Below are 21,223 nucleotides of genomic sequence, written 5' to 3'. Positions count from 1 at the left end.
TCCTAACCCACTGAGCCACCGCATCCCTAATTTTGAGATTAGACCTCTATAAAGCATTGGTTGTTGCTCTACCCTCAGGCATTACAGAGAATAAATGTATGACTTCTTGAGATGGCTCTTCAAGTGTTAAAATACTGCTATCATCTCTCCCCTTTGTCTTCTCTTCTTCAAGCTTAAACATATCTAATTCTTTTAACATTATTTCAGAGAATTTAATCTCCAAGGATTTTACTATCTTTGTTGCTCTTTGCATGCTCTCCAGTTTCTCAGCAGTCTTCTTGTTTGGGAAAATCAAAATCCAATCTAGTATTCCAACTGCTGTCTTATCAATGCTGTGCAGAGCAGAACTATCACTTCCATGGTCTTGACGTTATACTGTACCTTTGTACCAGCATCTACTGATGTAGCCCAAAACTGTATTGGCTCTTTTGGCAGCTGCAGCACAGTGCTGCCTTATGCTTAATTTGTGGTCTTCCAGAACAGATCCTTCTCACAACTACTGCCAAGCCAAGGTACCAACTTGATTATCTCACCATTCTCGTCACTGAATAGAATTTTGCTAAAAAGAACTCCAAGTCTTTGAACCGTCAGCCTGTTTTGCGAGGTTTTAGCAATCCCCCCCTCCTTTGTGGCATCCGCAAATTTGCCCAATCTCCCTTTTATCCCCTCATCTATGTCATTTGTAAACATGCTGAAGAGCACTGGGTGCAGGGCAGAACTCTTTTGAGATACCCCACTGCATAACTATCTTTCATGCAACGTGCTAATCCATAACTAAATCACTCTGAAGCTTCACACGTTACCTGAATGTTTTTTTTTACTACTATTGTGCCTGTACAATTTAGCCGCTCTGATTAAAAATACTATATAGCAAAGCAGCAGCTGGGCTACCAGTAGTAACAGGTCCCAGATTTGCCGCCTCAAAATGAAATCGCTCCGAAAGCCGCATGTTTCACAAGCCGTTTTCGGCGGGCGCACGCGCGCGCGCGCGCGCGAGGCGAAAAGGGCCGAATCCATTTTCGCCCATTCCGTCCAATCGGAATCTAGTAGAGTTGGCTAATCATGATAACTCCGCCCACTGGGCTCGCGTTTCCCGGCGTAAGCTTGGCCCTCCTGCTTCTGTGACACGCAACTCTTCTGTGCGAAAGCTTCTGGTTTCTTCTGTGGAGAAAGGTATTTCTACCCCTCCCCTTCCCCACGTAACACTTGTGGTTCTTGAAAGCGCCTTAAAGTCGACGATATATTTAGTCAATTCTTCAGTAAATACACGAAGCGTACGTTGTTGTACTTTACAGCAACATAAGGTGTGGTGTTTTGTTTCGTTTTTTTGCAGCTGTGGAGAAATTGCTCTTCCCTGATAATGGTCAAGCCACCAACGTCTTTTTCTATTTGTCCTTGTCTTAAGTGTCTTTTGAAGAACGATTATTTTGAACCACACACACAAAATGGCTTGAGATATTCTTGAAAAGTGATTTCATTCGGAGAAGGGCGGGATATAAATGGGATTAAAATAAATAAAAATAAATAAATTCATGAAGGAAGCTTAGTGGGTGGTATTTATACACTCATACTCCTGCTAGCGTTAAAGGGCTTTGGGAAAAAGAGATTCTAATATTCGTTGTAACTGCTATTTTCTTATTTTATTGGAGCAATGCGGCATGCAGAGTTACTGACCTTTTGCACTAAAAATAAGCAAAATGTCTGGTGACTCCTTAATGATTAACTTTTTTTTTACAACATATGCGTTTGTAGGACCCACTTGTTTGATGAATCTCTAAGAAAGCTTTATCTGTTATAAACGCTCAGCAGAAAATGCTACGCAGTTATTTAGGAACAGGAGCTACTCCTTGGAAAAGGGGCTTTTGAATCTTTTGGGTAAGCAAAAGATTCAAAATCCACATGAAGGCAATGCCATTATTAGCCTAACTCAGGGGTAGGCAACCTTGGCTCTTTTATGACTCGTGGACTTCAACTCCCAGAATTCCTGAGCTGACTCAGGAATTCTGGGAGTTGAAGTCCACGAGTCATAAAAGAGCCGAGATTGCCTACCCCTGGCCTAACTAAACTAACTAAACTTTATTCATAAGATCCAGTAATCACAAGCCTTTGACTTCAAGCAAGATGGTGAGGAAGCCAGGAGGAGCAGAAAAAGAGAGATATCTTGTGTTCAGTATTGATCTGACGGGTTCTTTTTTTTTTAAAATATCCAAATGGAGTTGTGCCCTTGCTTGAGGGTCGGTGTACAGCTTCCCTGTTTTTCCATGTGGCTTTTTTACATTGAGCAGCTGATTTGATGCGTTTCTGGCTTGACAAATCTACTGTTTAATTTATGGGACACTCACATTTGGGAATGGTCACTTTCTCATTGGCAAGAATTTTCATTCACTTTTCATTGGAGATAGAGAGGAGACTGCCTTGTAGTCTTATTGTCTTTTGCCTCCTTGCAAGAAAAAAAGTTTTGTTAAGACCACCAAAGGAGGCACTTTTCCAAGGGAAAGGGGGGGGGCTGCCTGGAATGGTGCTTTTTGTACCCCCATATTGGTCAGCTGTTTGTGGTCAAAGATAGTGAGGACACTTGCAGGTCCATTCCAACTTATTTCACAAGGTTTGGGTCTGTGTAAAAATAGTGTAAATGTGGCAGCGTGCTTAACCACATTCTTAGACAAAGAATATTAAAAACTGATAACATTAAAATTGAGTCAATGCATTGGTACAGCAGCTTTGAATGGGAAGCCACCATAGATCTTTTGAAGCTCTGCAGTACTGTAGGTCGGTCCATTCTGGTTTCAGCCTACCTCAAATCCCCATAGGTGAAATTTCTATTTTCCCACAGTATTTAACTTTTGAGTTTTAAACTGGTTGACCATCAATGTAATAGTGGATCAACGATCAATTGAAAATGGAAATAATAGAAAATTAGAAGTACTCCAAATCTTCAACATGTTTGAGCCAATCCCAGAGCTCTTTGAACTGGAGCTTTATGTTATTTTGAGCAACAACTTATACAGTCCTTTACTACTAGTTGGTGTAAAAGGGAATCTTAGGCTAATATAACTATCCTAAACTAGCAAATGGGAACAAATTTAAACTTAAATGAAATTTAGGTAGTCTATAATCACAGTATCTCTTTTAAAAAAGTTAAATTCAGCTAGAAGGACAGATTTTTCAGGCAGAAATTGTTTCTCCCTCTTTCTATTTGCCAAGAGAGGAAATAGCAATTGAAGAGGAGAAGGATGCTTTATATAAATAAAGCAAAAGAGCCTTTGGCTAAATAAATAAACTATAACTTTAATCCATTTCTTCCTTGTTCTAGTAGCTTCTAAAGTATATGAAAGAAACCAATCACATTCAAGTGTCTTATTAAGTTTGATTTCACTTGTCTGTTATGGAGTAGTCATAGACATATATCTATGATCCAGCCTTTAAAGCCCTTACTAAATGCACACTATTGTTTAGGAGTTGAATGTTCATTCGTCATGTAACACTGCCAAGAGAAGACTGCATTGCAGAAAGTAAATTTCAAAGCAAATTTTCCTGCCCTACCTGACTTTCTATATTTTTTAATTTAGGGGAAAAAAGTTATATTCTGCAAAAGTAAACCACCAGTTCCCTTCAGCTTTGTCTTCATTTCCATGAATGCCACTGGATTCCATAAGTATCCTTAAGAAAATAAAATTGGCAAGTATCTGGAACTCAGTACTTTGTTTAAAAGTGTACCCATTTTCTCAAAAGAAATTCAGTTGTAAATGAAAGAGCTGGGTAGTTGAGATAGACAGTGCAAATAACAGGAAACATCAGTTTGTTTTCTCACAAATTAATTTTTATGGCTGGCTTTTTCTATAACTTGCCATCAATTCTTTAATCAATTAAGGCCTCCACGTAAGGTTTTCTCATAAAATAAGGGCATGCCTCAAGTACAATCAGTTTTCCCCCAAATAGCCAAGGTATTCTATGCAAAATAAGATCACTAATCTAGAAATTATCTTGTAAACTAATGTATTGTTATATACTGGTGTAGACTTAGCATACTGTTAGCTACATCCCACTATTTGGGAAGCACACACTGACACATTCAGGATGCTACTGTTTAACTAGTGTAGGATGATGACAATGATAATATTTGAAGGTTCATTCAGAAATCAAAGCAACAGTTCTAGGAGCCAAATAGCTTTGATTCTTTAAGTGAATTCTTCATTTTTTGTTGTCAGATTCTGAATTATAGCTGTAGATCGTGAATTTTAATCTTTCTGCAGATTATAGAATGGTGGGAAAGTAGTCTTAAGACAAACAATTTCTTTAGCAATGAAAGAAAGACTACTGTACAGTATATGCTTTGCAAAGCAATCTTCTCCAACTGGGGATCATTCATATGTATGGATTTCAATTCTCAGAATTCCCATGACAGCATTTGTTTGTTTTTTCTAGTTAATGAAATAAAGTATATTGTATATGTGGTTTTAATATCTAAAATCTCACCATGAAAAAAAAGCATGAATGCTTGCAAATAAAAGATGAAAGTTAATTGGGGGGAAGGGTTTAGCTAGCCTAAAGAGAACTTCGAGAAGATCCCCAGAGAGGTTTAGAAAGCCCTTTGGTCTACCAAACCTTTTGCTCTATGACTTTTGAAAGGATGGCTATGGCAGGAATCCACACAGTTTGAAGATTTTTTTTTTGCTGTATTCATTCCTAGAAGGGACAAAGAACAAATACCTCAGCTGTTCTTTTAACTGCTATCCCTTTCCAAATAATATATTTGGGAAATTATCAACTAGATTTTTTCTTGCCAAGTTCAAAGTTCAGATTCTTGTTTTGAAACAAACAGATCAGTAAAATGGCAAAGCTGCATAGAAAGTTCAGGCTTTTCAGCTATTTTCAAACAGATTGCAAAAGACACCCTGTTTAAAACCATTAAAAAACCCAACTTGCTTCACAAACTGCATCTATTGATATATAAATCAAAGGTGAAATCAGAATCTACGGTAATTCTGGAGCAAAGATATATTCTTAGGTAGTATTTTGAGCATGTGTGTGCATTGAGCACTTACATGTCAAATTGTTACCCAGTGCCACAAATCTCAGTTCCAGGTTGTCATTTAGTACACTTCAAAACAGCAATGTTTCAGCTCCTCAATCTCTCCAAATTGTTCGCTTGTTGTTGTTGGGATCATCTTCCCTTTTGCAGCCATTGGATACTGAGGACAGGATGGGAACATCATGGACCTCTCTTTGCAGCTGACTAATTGAGAAGTACAAAACCTCCCCATGATTCAGTCTGCTACTATGATTCAGGCTACTATAGCTAGAAAGAAAAAAACAATTTAAAGACCACAAGGGTCATTCCTCACTCCATTCAAAAAATGAAATATTGTTTTTAAATGGCTAGCATATGCAAGCACACATACCCATGTTTTTAGTATATGTGTGATTGGGCCTTTGTAAAATGGGGGCAACAACTGACCATTTATAATAAGAGAAAGCTGCCTGGCTATCTAGTGGTTATCTACCTTACATTTTAAAAGTTTCTGTCTTCTGTCATATTTGATGGCATGCAAGTGATATGTGACACTCGCACATAATGCTGTAGCCATGGACTAACAATGGCTGGTTGAGGCTGATGTGGGTACATTCTTTTTCTCTTCCTGCCCCTCCTCCTGCTCCCCCATTATTGAGCTCTGCCATCTGTGGCTAGGTTGTTTTAGGCTTCAGGAAAAACTGGACACTGGTTTCTGCAGTGCTTTTCAAGCTTGGCAATTTTGAGAAGTGTAGACTTCAACTCCCAGAATTCCCCAGCCAGCATGTTGACCTACAACAGGGCTCTTCAAACTTGGCCCTTTTATGACTTGTGGACTCCAACTCCCAGAATTCCTCAGCCAGCGTGCCTGGTTGAGGAATTCTGGGAGTTGAAGTCCACAAGTCATAAAAGGACCAGGTTTGAAGATCCCTGACCTACTGTACAATGTCTGATTTAGAAAAAACCCGATATAGAATGTCTTGACTTCCATAAAGGAATGGATGAAGCATGCCTGACGTGCCTTTGGAAAGTAGCAGTCTTCTGGTAGACCACTGGACTTGTTGTTAAATATACGGTTAAAATAAAATCAATCTCTTTTCATTTTTTAAGAAAAAAGGAAAATACTGTATTAATAAAAACTAGTTAAATCTTGTAACATGAAATCTAGACCATATATAAACATAGCAGTTCAGTTTTGGGAGTTGAAGTCCACAGTTCTTAAAGCTGCCAAGTTTGAAAAGCACTGTTCTATCTAGATGATGAAGAACAGATTTATTGAATCCTTTTTTTTAAACATCAGAAATGTAAATTTCTTTCCTTCTGCACAGAAGAATAATTTGTGGAACATAACATACGTAACTATTATGTTTTTCCCCCAAAAGTTGTGTTATCCTATGTATTAATGTGGGGCCAAAAAAGGATCATGAAGGAACATGACAAAATCATGCAGATAAAAGAACCCTCAATTGTCTTAAAATAGCAGCAGAAAAAGCTTTGATCCATCCTTTTCAAACATTAATTGAGGAATTCTATACAAATGAAACAAAATGTTCTGATAAATTAACTTCATGTCTAAATCATAGGAAGTGTATTTCCCATTTCTTAAAACTTTGGTATATTGATGGTACAGATATTAACTGTATTCATATGTTTTATTGAGCTATTGTGGTTATATTACTTCCATCTGTTTTATTTCACCAATAAAGATAATATCATTAAGCAAAGATTCAAGAGTCTTTCACTGGATCCAGGGGAAAAAAGGAAGGGGCTGTGGGTTGATTTAAAAGGGAAGAAAAATTATATTGCCGGTTCTGCCTCCAAAAACTCAAAATGTTTTGTTTTTGCCAATAAAGGGTTTGGCAGATTTATTACCTTTTTATGACTTTGGAAGGAAGAATGTGCCATTTTTCTTACTCCGTGCTATTTTGCCCAGGTGCAACCACTTGCTGACAACACATTCTCTGGTAGCATTATTAATGTGGGATATTCTGGAGCTGGAGTAAAAGCTAAAAGCGGCAAGCGTTCTCTGCCAGATTCCCTTCTAGCTCAAGTGATAGGAAGGCTGATTGACTTGTTATAGGATACCAGTAGCTTCTGTGCGGTGGGGTGGTGAATGATCCAGGGTTAAGTGGTTAATGCATTGCAAGGTGCTCTCTGCCCTAGTGCCCTGTCAGCAGAAAAACTTCTTGAAAGCAGTCTCTTGTTTATCACACAGTGACTAGAAAGATTGGTGAAGCTACATTCCCCAGGGTGGGTCCCTGTTCCAAGGGCTGGGATTGGTGGTAGTTTTTCCTACCTGGTGCTGATTTTGGGAGAAAGGGGAAACAAAGCCAGTGGAGTCTGCCAATCTCTCCCCTTAAATTGTCCTGCAATAAAATTGTAATTTGCAAGTCTCTTTCCTTTGGCAGATTTGAATTTGTCTGTTGGGACAATACAAATTACTTACTGAGTTTTCTGTTGGCTTAAAGGACTGGAGAAATGCACCGTACTTCAGTAGCACTTAGGAAGAGCTTACAGATGTCCCCTCCAATCTCTTATCTGGCATACCTATCTGTCTACACCAGGGCTCTTCAAACATGGCCCTTTTATGACTTGTGGACTTCAACTCCCAGAATTCCTCAGCCAGGCATGCTGCGCTGGCTGCGGAATTCTGGGACTTGAAGTCCACAAGTCATAAGAGGGCCAAGTTTGAACACCCCTGATCTACACCTATGAATTAATGTAGCTTATAAAGTTAAACTAGGAAATTCTGATTCTTCTGTAGTTCTTCTTTAAAACTTGATACAGTCCAGATGTGGACCATTCTTGATGCAGGGATGGGCAGAAAGCAGGTCTGGATGTGCAACAGAAAAAGTATCGGCAAAGGTTTCTAATTCATTGGTTTGATAATTCTGTCAATGAAAGAATACTGTTGAAATTAAGCAGGTTGAGTAACTGGGAATAGATTTTTGTTCAGCATGCTTTAGGAAAGGAAAGGAAAGACTGTTGCCTCTGAGCAGCTGGTTTAAAAATTCTCATAATAGTCTTGATGTTCCTTGCTTTTTTTCTAACTGCTTCCAGCTAGTTAACTTGATTGCACATGGAGCACTGCATTAATAACACCAGCTAAGCTCTCCCAGGGTGGTGAATATCATAGGTCACAAGAATAAAAAAAAGAACCACCCTGGTCCTCCAATTATTTGCTTGCAAAAACCTTGAAGAAGCAGTTTTAACCAAGTAAATAACATGTGCCTGACCTAACAGTAGGTCTCTGAACACCTCTGTTGATGCTTCCAGTCAAGGGCACGGGGTCAGCATGAGGCCTCTTGCTAGTTTTCTTTGCACATGCCATGTTTTGCATTGTTGTTGTTTTTTTGAACTGGGGGTGAATCTTCCACATTTTGTGCTGATCTTTGATTTTAAGCAAATAATGACCGGCTTTGGCTTAGCTTAAAGAAGAGAATGTATCAATGCTACCTCTAACTGCCAACACAGCTAAAGTTAGCAAGGCAGGAAAAGTTGGTTTATCTTACTTTTTGATTTGGTATCTAAATATAATAGTGCCGGCTACAAGCTGCCAACTCCAGTTCTTAAACTACTATTTATTGAAAAAAGCAAAATTGGCTGCATTTTACAGCATACTAATTAATAATTTATTTTATGAATATGGATTTATATGACATATTAAAGCAGAAGAAACAACCTACTTTCATAATGCATCTGGACAGTTACTGATTTAATTTTCTCCAGACAAGTCAAGCATATGGTTGATCATATTTTCCTTAAACCCCTTCACTCCAGCAGGACAGTCTATGGCAGGGGTCCCCAACCCCCAGTCCATAGACCAGTACCCGGTCACGGCATGCCAGCAACCGGTCCTCACAAACAAGCAGAGCCCCATCCGTGAGATGCAGGCAGCACATAAAACCACGCACTCCAGTCCACGGAAAAACCTCTCTCCACGGAACTGGTCTCTGGTGCCCAAAAGGTTGGGGACCTCTGGTGTATGGCTTAAAAGCCTCTTTGTACCTTCTTGTTTTTTCTGCAGAGAATGAAATACTGTATGTGTAATAGAATTACTTGAGATATTATAAAAAGTTACACAGTGTAAGTAATCTTTTTAGCAACAGTATCCTTTAGCTTGCACTCAACTCCTAGTTAGTTCATGGGTATGTTGAGTAGATTTCTTGGCAACCAGCCGTGCAAAAGCCTTTTCTTTAAATTCAGACCCCTTCTTTCTCTTTCTCTTAGCAGAACATGGAGAAGGCAAAGATTGTTGTTGTTGGTGCTGGTCTGATGGGCTTATCCACCGCTGTGTGCATTTCAGACTCCATTACAAACTGCAGAGTGTCTGTCATGGCTGATAGATTTTCTCCTAACACAACCAGTGATGTTGCTGCAGGAATGCTTATCCCACATCTTTATCCAGGCAAGCAAAATTTATAGTTCGGAAAGCAAAATCTGAAGTTGTCCAAGTATTTATATTATGCCTATTTTTTCCCCAGTTTTTATTTTGTAGCCCCAAAATCAATATTCTAGGAAGTACAGCTGCAGTTTCAAGGGATACTTAAAAGCTATTACTATTCCTGGGCCATGTTAAGGTTTGCTGAATAAGTGTTACAAAGGTCCCAAATAAATTGTCCATTTTGGGAATAATAGTTTCCTCCCATTTTACACATGCCATTCTAGTTGTACATATATTATATTCCATGACAATTGTTGATGGCGATGATGATGACAATGATAACACAAATTGTGTTTGGCAATAGCTTCATAATACATGGATATGTTCTACAGTTGGCCTATTTGGAACGTTCCTACTTCATCTATAAATGTTCATGTGATTTTGATTTACCCTCCTCATTTCTTGCATTACACTCTACAAAGAGGGAATCCCAATTAGGTAAAAATGTGATGCTGGGTTGTTACACTTGCACTCCTTCCAATAAGTAAGTGATTTAGTCAAATTCTGAATGGTATCAATAACAGAATAACCAGGAGTGGGAGAAGCTTTGTTGGAGCCATTTTTTTGCTCAGGATACTCTTTACGGTTGCCCTCATTTTGTGAGAAAAATGTAGCACGCTTACAAGATCTCCTCTTTCATTGTTTAGAAATTACAAATAGCTTGGCCTACATGCCCTGTAAAATCACCAAGTCAAGGCTGCCTCAAAGGTTGCCCATTGTGTCTGCCATTGTGCCTCAATGACCATGCAACAGCCTCCTCTTTATTCTGAATTCTTGTCCAGAGGGCAGGACAAGAAGTAATGGGTGGAAGCTTGTTAAAGAGAAATCCAACCTAGAAGTAAGGAGAAACTTTCTGACAGAACAATTCATCAATGGGATAGCTTGTCTCCTGGAGTTGTGGGTGCTCCATCACGGGAGGTTTTCACAAATACACTGGACAACCATTTGGGATCATATAAGGCTCCAGCCTTGAGCAGGGGGTTGGACTAGAAGACCTCTCAGGTCCCTTCCAGCCATATGATTCCATGCTCTATAAATTCTGTAACTACCTCTGCATCTCACCGCATGTACTAGCCACTTATCTCTGGAGCTAGTGCAGGGGTGTCAAACTCACCACATCACGTGACGTGACGTGTCATGACGTATTGCGACATTTTCCCCATTGCCGGAGCTGGGGTGGGCGCGGTTTCGGCATGACGCATCCATCCTGTGGGCTGGTGGTTCGACACCCCCGAGCTAGTGGCTCCTGTTTTCAGCTGCATTTCTGGTTAGGACTCACAGGGAGAATCAACCATCCTTTTATGTAATTAGCCTCTCTGCAAACCAAACTATTGTCTCATGTCACTTTATTCCACATCTTTAGCTAAATGTGGAGAAATAGCTCCTTAGGAAGAGTTCTGCTCTTGTTGGAGGAGAGGAGTGGTAAAAAGACCATTATGATTCCTCCTTCTTCCCCTCTGCAACTCCATGTGTTTTTGGAAAATTTGTCCTGGAGGTCTAGATGATCTTCCAAAACAGACATGTCAAACACAAGGCCTGGGGGCCAGATCCGGCCCGCGAAGTGGTTTCATGTGGCCTGCGAAGCCATCCTGGAAACAGTGAGGGAATGGCCCCCACTGCCTTGGCCCTGGCCTAGAGACCCTCCTCCTGCCAGAGACCCTCAGATCTGTCCCACTCCTGCCCAGGCCCCCATAGGCACCCTTGATGCGAACGATGTAGAGCTGGCCATGCCCACCCAGTAGGCCATACGCACTTTAGCCACACCCACCCAGTAGGCCACGCCCACCCTGGCCATACCCACCCGGCCCCCTGAGGGCAACCGCAATGCTGATGAGGCCCTCAATGAAATTGAGTTTGATACCCCTGTTCCAAAATAACATGAATAGTATGGCGATTGTTTTGGGGGGGGCATGGGTGTTTCAGAGACACCATCTCTGTCCCTCTCCTCCTCTGTGGAATTTCTGTTTGATTCTCAAAACCTCCCATTAGCAGTTTGTATCCAATGCATAAATTTCAGTGCAGCCCGTTTTATGTCTGCTCTTTTTGGATTTTCCTCAAATGCTTTCCCTCCGTTTGAAACGTGTTTTCTTTCTTCTCTGCAGGCACACCTGTTCGTCAGCAGAAGCAGTGGTTTAGGGAGACCTTTGACCATCTGTTGTCCATCTGTGATTCCTCAGAGGCCTCAGAAGCTGGGATTCATTTGGTATCTGGGTGAATATAGAGTTCATTTTGTGATTTCTTTCGGCATTGTGCTAAGCAAGCCTCTTTATTAGGGCAAATTCGGGAGGCATATGATACTGGTGAGGACCAGGAGAGAACCCTAGTCTTGAGTTTTGCAGAAGAAAAACAATACCAACACTTATTTTAGAATTATATCTTAGTGATCCTTAAACTGGGTTCAGAATTTATTTAGGGAAACATTACTACAGTATGTTGCACTGGCACTTGCTTTTCTCTTTTAAAAATGTGACTTTCAGTTTTCAGAAGCTTGGCCTTGAGCCTATGATTTTTATAATGTCCTGTTGATATATAAGAGGTTCATTGATTTCTCACGGTACTTTATATTCTAAGGCAGGTTTGGTGCTAAATGCCAGTGATCAGCAAGTAATGTCAGAAGATAGAATTGCTCTCAAGTCCTGCCTCTGGACTACCCCACTGCATCTGATTGATGACTGTGAGAAACAGGATGCTGTAACTCGATTGATCTTGGCCACATTTAGTTGGCTGGCTGAGGAATTCTGGGAGTTGAAGCCTACAAGTCTTAAAGTTGCCAAGTTTGAAGACCCCTGTCATAGACCATCACACTTTAGATGACTATATATGTTGCATTAGCTTTTAAGAGCTAGCCAACTCCTAAGGCTCAGCAGTTGCAGGAAAGGATGTCTACAAGCTCCATCAGAATTGTGTATATACAGTCCACTTCCTTTAAGCTCTCCAAGCAGAGGGATAACATTACATGACCCCATGTACTGTACCCCACATGTGGGAAGTCATGTAAAACTCCATACAGCTCTAGCAGAGGTTTTTCTTGGTCTCCCCATTCTTGTTTTTCCCCCTAACTTTGGGAGTTCAGTTTAACACTTTTAAAACAATATTTCTCCTAGTTGAAGTTGCGGCCTGGAACCATTTAATAGCCTTCTCCTATTTTATAAGAATGAATTATCTTTATTTTCTAAGGCTTAGATAGAGGCTTAGAGGAGCCTGTGATTATTGAAAATAGACAATCACAACACGACAGGATAAATGCTAGCTGCAGAATGGCTGTAGCCTACTGAGTCGTTCATTTCTTCAAGCCTGATTAACAGCTTTATAGTGACAATAACAATAACAGCAACAACAAACTAGCACTGAGACAAGTGGAATAGCATCCAAACTACATATTCACTGTTTTCTTATTTTGAATTTGTAAACAGTAACACATGAATAGTAAATATATATTCAGACTTGCAGAAATATATTTTTAATTATGGACCATGTAGAAGCTGTAGCAGGTTCTATTTATTTAAAGATAATTGAAACATACAGTTGACTGGTGGTGCCTAAACATCATATTAACATGTGGATTAGGAACTCAACTTTGCTGGTTTTATTTGGTGAATTTTTAAAAACTTTATTTTGAAAAATTATTTCACCACGGTGGGGAGAAACTCTTAACACCAAGAATGTCTGTGTTTACACTTTTATTCTTTTGCATATGAACAAGTTGGCAAATATTTAAGGCCATTCCTGAGGAGAAGACCCCATTCTGGTCTGATGTAGTTCTGGGCTTTCGCTCCATGACTGAAAAGGAGCTGAAGAAATTTCCACAGCACAAATATGGTCAAGCTTTTACTACACTGAAATGTGACTGCCCTTCATATTTAATTTGGCTGGAGAAAAGGTATGGGTATTGATTCACTTTTTTTAGACTGAAATGTAGCAATACAGTAAAGAAATATGATCTAAATCAGGGGTTCCCAACCCTGGGGGTGCTAGACAATATTCCAGGGGGTGCGAAAACTTGGGTTTTCAAAATTATAGGTCTTTGTGCATAATTCATTGAACTTTTGTAAGGGGTGTGAGAATATATCAGAAGTGTTCTAGGGGTGCAGGGCATAGAAAAGGTTGGGAGCCACTGATCTAAATCATTTGGTGCATTTTACACTTAATCCTTCATTTCCCCACTTCATTGAACCTTTCCTGTCAATATGATAGGTCAATTTTATAATGCTGGACCAGGATACGTCCTAGCTTTTAGGTATGCCTATCATAGTGAACAAATCCCAGCAAGCAAACAAAATACAATCTTATCAATTAAGGTTTCCATCTTGAGCATGCCTCTTTTTAATATAGTACTCACAAATTAACTTTTACGCGGAGATTCAGGGATAAGAGGGAATTTTTCTTCTTAAAAATCTACAAGTTACTATTAATGGGCAATTGTAGGCAGGTAATTTTAAAAGATGTCCCACCAGGAGTAAAGTTCCTCTCGGTCAGACCTATGACTTTAAAAGCAGGAACCAGCAGTTGTGCCACTCTGCCCTGACTTACTTCCTAGGTATGTGTTTTTTCTTCGCCACTGCACAGTACATAAGATCCAACAAAATCTGGGAAATTAGAATATAAGATATGGCAAAGTTAGACGGAAATACTTGTTACACCAGCATGCGTTCAGGAGAAAGCTTCAGATTCCAAAGAGAGTGACATTTTGGTGTCTGTCCTTTTGTCAAGTCAGTAAAGTGGACTGTCCAACGAAGTGAAGTAGAAGACCATTTATTATGGATCTTAATGTGCCTAAATTAATTCTGTTCTTAATCACTACTGCAAAGTACTTTTTCTCCTTTTTCCTCTAAGGCATCGTATAGCATTTACATCTGCACTTATGACTGGACCTAAACTAGTTCCTTTCATCTTACATCAAGGCTACTTTTTATGCCTTGTCTGGCGTTTAGTCATGGGTTTATCAGCCACCAACATGTTGGGCGAGCTGATGTTCTTTGTGATTTTTCCCCAGCCTGATGCTATCCAGTGATAATGCTGGCTGGCGATAGGATAGGCTGGATAGGGGTGGCCCAACATCTCTAGAGGCACTCTAGTCAGGAAGACAGCTTTTGTGTTACAGGACAGAGATCCCTTTTAAATATTTGGACATTTTTACCATTTTGTATTCAAGAGCGAGGTGATGGAGAGTACAAGTCAAATAATACCGACGGTTAGCTGGTCATTAGGTTGTTTTGCTGTTTTGTACACAGTACTCAGCTCTGGGCTTCTTGTTTTACACTAATTATCCAGGAGTGCTTTTTCTTCTCCCAATCCTACCTGTTGTCTCTTGGGACATACAGGCCCTGTCATGTTTCATTTTTTAGAACAACACCGAACACAGTACTGATACTCAGTGAAGCTGTGGGATCCATTTCATATTTGTCAGGGGGGCTTATGAGCAGAGACCTCTGTTGCCTCTCATTTCTGCTTTACTCTTTTGTGATTTCCCACAGGAGTTTCCTTTCCTCAGTGGAATGCCGTGGCACAAAGCCCATTGCAGAGATGGCTGATAGGCCTCCTTGAACAAGGGCACAGGTCCAGTGAGCTGAAAAACACGATTACAATCTCTACTTGATAAATGTGCAATTCATTAAACATCATTTCAGTGTCCCAGCCACTATTTCTGGCACTTTATCAAAAGACACCCAAAGGGAATCAGTAGTAACCAAATGAGTTGAAGTCCGCGAATCTTAAAGTGGCCAAGTTTGAGGACCCCTGCTATGGTGGATAGTAAGAATTTTCATTGGGAGGCAAGGTAGTGTAGCTTGCAAATATCTTCACTTATATAAAGTTCTGCCAAGTTCAGATCTTAACACGATTGCATGTTGGCACAAACTGGGAAATGGGAAGCTCTGAAGTTTAACAAATATGCCCTGTGACGATATTGTTTAATATCAAACAAAGGTTCACATGCTTCATTAAGCAGTCCAGGACTCTGGGATAAATGCTCTGGGTAGCTGTCGGGCAGGAGTTCTTTCATCTGTAGAAATTTGTAATGGTTGCTTTTTATTAACTCGGCAGATTTCCCAAATCAGACTCCTCAGAATGTTGCGGCGAAAAAAAATTGTGTTTTTGAGCAGAAACCCAACCGTACTTTTACCCACTTTGTTCCCAATCCATATCGTAAAGAAGAAGAACTCAACAGAAGGGATCCAATTCCAGTGGGAAAAGAGGATCTATACTTAGCTGGACATTTCTCACATGCTATTCAAAATCTTTTGTTCTTTCCAAAAACACAAATTCTTCTTTAAAAAAAATACCACTAGTCATAATTTTAATTGCTAATTGAATAATAGTTTTTCAGGAATGAGATATTATATCATTTTGATGAGTGCTTTTCCTATTAGCCGAACTTGTAGCTTAAAGCTGATAACAAAAGGCAACAGGATATATCCCGCACTGTTTTCCTACATGCATGTTTCCTCTTGGTTTGATGGGATTTGTGCCATAGGTATCTGTTAGAAACCACAACGACATCCCATCTGAATTATATAGTTAGCATCCTATGATATAATATGGTACAAATGAAGCACAGTTCAAAATGTGTTCATTTGTGTCATGCTGTTGATGACACACAGTCACACATATGTGACTTGGTCCTCTCTTTACTCACTTCAATTTTGCATTTCAGATTTGTGATCTCACTCTTTGAACTATATGATCTAAGTAAAAGATTACCCACAGAGGATTCAGAAGTGCCATATTTTTACCTCTGATATATTCTTTATAGGCTGAAAGAAAATGGAGGCCAGGTGCACGCTAGGAAAATAGAAGATCTCTGGGAGCTATACCGTGACTTTGACATCGTAGTAAACTGCTCAGGCCTTGGTTCCCGAAAACTTACAGGAGACCTAGATATACACCCCATCAGAGGGCAAGTTCTCAAGGTTCACGCTCCTTGGATCAAGCACTTCATTCGTGACGGTGATGGTCTGACCTACATCTACCCAGGGATACACAATGTAACGTTAGGTGGGATAAGAGAAAAAGACAACTGGAATTTGTCCCCAGATCCCGTTACCAGCAAAAATATATTTGATAGATGTTCCACACTTGAGCCCTCACTTCGGACAGCTGAGAATATACAGGTGAAGGTGGGCCTGAGGCCATCTCGGTCGGCTGTGAGACTACAGAAGGAGGTACTGACCCACAGGAGTGAGAAGTTGCCAGTGGTTCACAATTATGGCCATGGAGGAGGTGGCTTTTCAATACACCAGGGCACTGCCAAGGAGGCAACGTGGCTGGTTAAGGAGTGCCTCGAAACCCTGGCAATACCTGGGCACAAAGCAAAGCTGTAAAATAAGAAAGAAAAATTTCTCTCTTGATCCTTAGCAGTCTGGTAGAATTAGGATCTTGGGTGTGAAGTAAAATCCGGAGGAATGTCATCCAGCTGATTATATGCCAGTCACTTAATTGCTCAGTGCTTGTGGCCCTCTTGGGAAAGCATGAAGTGCTAAGACTGAAGAGAAGGACTACCTGCTAGGTTTCACTGGTCAGGAAGCCCTTAGCTTAGAACTAGCACCCTTCAGCTTTTTACGGCTAATTCATGGGAAGCAGTCACTCCAATTGTATATACATAGGTAGTCCATTAGTTTAAAAGAAGACCTGCTGTTGTACAGTTCATCTGTGGACATGGAGGTAGCTTTGCAATCCCAGTCTGAAAGCATAGAATCTAGCCCAAAGGGGTCACTGGAAAGTTAATCATTGCAATAACTCTGTATGTTAATTCTGTGACCAAAGCTTTCATGCTTTGGTTGCACCTGGCTTCAAAGCCAGTGGAGACTTCATAGTTCCTTCATAGAGAGCCCTTTTTACCCACGGTAAAGCACTTTCAGTATTTCAGTGTCCCTGTTATGATTGGGCAGTGGGTGGGTGTGTGTAATTATCCAAAGAAAAGCCAGGTTTGGGAAGCACCGGGTTAAGTTGTTGAATTAGGAACTAGGGAGAACCAGTATAACTCCAGTATCACTAGGGATTTTAGCTTGATCATGCTCGTTCCCAGTTCAGTCTAGCTTATTGGGGAAGGGGAGAAAGGAGTGCTATATATTCCCCCAAGAGCTTTAAAATGAAAGGAAGGTCAGAAATCAAAGAAGTGAATAAACATGAAGGGAGATAAAAAGATTTCTTGTGGGCTGGAACTCTTCTTAAACAAGAATGGTGCTAGTTTTTTGTCCACCTTCAGCTCCTTGCTTTATCCTTTGGCCCTCAATCTCAACCGAAATTTCACCCTCCCTGGGCCTTTTGCTGTCCTCTAGATGTACTTATCTTTACAATTTATGCATTGTAAAGATTATTTGGAGGTGGGAGTTACTTCCAGTATAATCTACCGAATTCCCTGCCTCTCTGATATGTAGGAGAAAGCTAATCAGCAGTTTGCAAGAACACAAGCAAATGGTCAGATGAGGAGACCCAAACTCATTGGTAGCCTCACACTGGCAATGAACAAGGACACACATTTGCTTTTGCACCTACTAAGATTGTTGGACGAGCAAGCACAAAAACAGCCGGGGAAGTGATTGACGCCTGGGAAACAGGCCCCTCGTCAGTCAACAGGAGTGCTAATTTACCACCAGCCTATTCAAGTACTTAGAAGGCGAGGGCTGGGCAGCACAAGCAAACGACAGCCAATGACTTAAAAGCCAGCCATCAACACACCCCAGTCAACATCTAAAAAACCACATACAACAGGCACTATAAATACCACACTTAGAACAGCTCACACTCTGCTAGAGAGAAGTTCCCTGAGGCTTGGTTCCAGCACAAGTCCGAAAACTTGGAAGACTAAACTTCTGGTCCCGGTGACTGAACCAGATTGGATCCTACAACATTAACCTGGGAAACGTATATTTGCCTTCATTCGTACTTGTCTCCAGATGCTATTAATTGTCAATAAATATGTCAAGATGCCACATGAAAATGTGGGGCCCTGTACCCCAATACTGTTGGATTGGAGGGCATCCAGGTGGGAAGGCCGCTTTACCAATTCATGTCATCATCACTCAGTTGATGGAGCCTTCAAGAAATAGGTATCTAATTCAAATGTGAATTATCTTGCTTGCACATTCAGAATCTTTTGTCAAATTTCTAGGAGGGAATACGTATGTGGCAGCTTGAGTTTTATTACCAAATACTGTATTTTAACATGCATACATAATTGACTGAATTAGGTAATCAGTTACAGCTTACGTCTAGAAGTACGCCATGATCTTTGTCAAGGCTGGTATCAGTGAAATAAAATATACTTCTACTGGCTTATCTTTTCTATCATTTCTTTCTACACATCTTTTCTCCTTCTGCCAGAAGAGGGCAGTATTGGATCAGTCACTTATTTGGCTATTCTTCAAAACTTACCTTCTTGTGTTTTGCTGCATGCCCCCCCCCAAAAGCAAGGAAGGACACCTTAAAATGACCACCTCTTATTTAAACACACATAGACACCCCCCCCCAATGGATCACAGTGGACCACAATGTATCAGAAATTTGTGTTGTGTTAGGGCTAACATATCTGGGATACACAAATCCACCTGGCTGTTAGATTGCAGCAAAAAGACTGAGAAAACTAACTCTCGATTGCTATCTAGTCATTATCTGCATTTTTGCAGGTGAGACCCAGGAGCCTATCTTCTGCTGGGACTCTCAGAATGGGACTCTCTTCATTTATTCCAGTGAGCTTGTTGTTAAACTCCAACATAGAGCATTATTTACTACGAATAGAAAGAAGAGGTGAAAAGTTGAAAACTAGGCCAATATATAATGTCTTCCACTAAGGTCAACTCTTTACAAGAGGCTCATGGAGTGACTCTGGGTGGTGTATAGATAGCTCTTTGCTGTCTTCAGGACCATTTGATCCAGGTAAAATATGCCCATCCGGTATCTCCCGATCAAGAGGACATGCTGAAAATCAGGATACCCGGAAGCAAGGCTTTTCAGTAGCAGCATCTCTGTGCTGGAATATCTGACACCCACACGCCCACCCGTGAGAGTTTAGTCTGACTCCTCTGCCTACGTTTTGGAAGGCAGCGGGGACTTGTCTGCACGGGGGAAGAAAGCGTCATTTAGAGAGGCTTTTTTTTGTGTGGCCTTTTTAACTTTTCAACTTTTAATAATGTTAATTGTCTAGATTCCATGGAGTGTGTGACATATAGATGAAAGCATAAATGGATTTTAAAACATTGAACCATTCAAGAACCATGCCAAAAATCTTACTAATTTTTGTTTCCATCACTCTCATTTGGCTGCTTCTATGAGGGGGAGAAATCAACAAAGTGTATGCCCATCTCGATGTAAGAGCCGAAACTGTTTTATGGAATCATTAGTTTAAAAGAGCAACTCGGCTCGCTGAGTCTAAGGATACCTCTTGGGTGGGCTGCAGTACTCCAGATGAGCAATACATGGTATTAAAAGAGGTGTTTTTTTTTTTAAATATTACCTTCTAGTGGTTACCCATAGGGTTACTGAGATTGAATGTCTTGAGTAAATGGGATATGCAAAGCTATCTAGAATAGACACACTGTGCACTGTACTTGTTATTCTCCTTTCTCTAAGCAACTCAGAGTGGGGGGGTGGGGGAGAGAGAGGCTGAAACAGGTACTTCTCTTAAATATGTTTTTCTTGACTTGATAAAGAAGCTACAGTATTTGAAATTGATGAAGCTGGCTAGGGAAGAAGAATGCTGCTATTTCTCCATCTAGAACGGGTGTCAAACTCGCAAGGTCACGTGACGTGTCACGATGTATCACAACTTTTTTTTTAAAATCCCATTTATATCCCGCCCTTCTCCAAAGACTCAGGGCGGCTTACAATCTAAAGCACAATGTGCTTAGCAATAGCCTTCATTCTATGTATATACCTGCTTATTAAGCGGCATTATTACAAAGTCAGCTTATTGCCCCCAACAATCTGGGTCCTCATTTTACCTACCTCGGAAGGATGGAAGGCTGAGTCAACCTTGAGCCTGGTGGGATGCGAACCTGCACTAATTGCAGGCAGCTGGTGTTACTTAAGGAGGCATTAGCCCACTGCTCCACCAAGGCTCTTTTTTCCCATTGCCGGCAATGGGGTGGGTGCGGTTTTGGCATGACATATCCGGCCTGCGGGCCAGCAGTTTTGACACCCCTGATCTAGAATAATTGAGACCAAGAAGGCCATTAGAAATTTGATGGCCGTTTTAATGCAGAATTTCCTAACCTAGTTGGAAGATAATTGTTTTCCTCCGTCACCAAATGCTGCATTTTGAGATCTTGGAAGATCTTGCCTTGTCCGAACACCAGAAATGCAACCTTGAAGGGATTCACCAAGAATGACGTGGGTCCAGGCATACTTTGGGGGGGGGCCCTGGATCAGCATGGATTACCTGCATCTCTTCCAGCTGAAAAGATTGAAAAATGCTGCTGCTGTTTAACCGTATTTCCACTTGTCTCGGGAAAGCTCCTTTGGATTGAGACTAGCAGGAAGCCTTCAAACCAAAAGAATTAAGGCACGCTAGCAAGTGCCTTTCAAAACGAGACCCCGGTAGCTGCGAGTCTTAATAGGGTTTTCTTTGTAAGCCTGTGTATTGATATTCTTAAGGCGCAGTCAACAGAGGGAGCAGGAAGGGGGTTCAGTTAACTTCATTAAAATTCCATGTGTGATGAGAGAGAACTCTTCAAATTAGTTACTCCCTGGTTTAGCAGATGGGGATCTGCCTCTAGGGGCAAAATTGGCAAGGCTTGTTAGGCAGGAGATGGATCTGTTGTGGAATGGAGAGA

General features: G+C 40.7%; 1 protein-coding gene across 2 annotated transcripts; it reads left to right on the top strand.

The window, feature by feature from the left end:
- Positions 1 to 1,115: 1,115 nt before the first annotated feature.
- DDO (D-aspartate oxidase) lies at positions 1,116 to 18,723 on the top strand. 2 transcript variants are annotated; one of them, XM_081324404.1, is made up of 5 exons: positions 1,136 to 1,173; positions 9,245 to 9,419; positions 11,558 to 11,666; positions 13,159 to 13,335; positions 16,207 to 18,723. In XM_081324404.1, the coding sequence occupies exons 2-5, from the start codon at positions 9,248 to 9,250 to the stop codon at positions 16,772 to 16,774; spliced, it is 1,026 nt and encodes a 341-aa protein (XP_081180530.1). In that variant the 5' UTR covers positions 1,136 to 1,173; positions 9,245 to 9,247; the 3' UTR covers positions 16,775 to 18,723. The 2 variants fall into 2 exon arrangements, with proteins under 2 accessions (XP_081180531.1, XP_081180530.1); XM_081324405.1 differs by lacking the exon at positions 9,245 to 9,419 and having other exon boundaries at positions 1,116 to 1,173.
- The last annotated feature ends 2,500 nt before the right edge of the window (positions 18,724 to 21,223 follow it).

The sequence above is a fragment of the Vipera berus genome (genome assembly GCF_964194415.1).
Source record: "Vipera berus genome assembly, chromosome: 1".
Classification (NCBI taxonomy): Eukaryota; Metazoa; Chordata; class Lepidosauria; order Squamata; family Viperidae; genus Vipera; species Vipera berus.
This window is presented reverse-complemented; position numbering and strand designations above follow the sequence as displayed.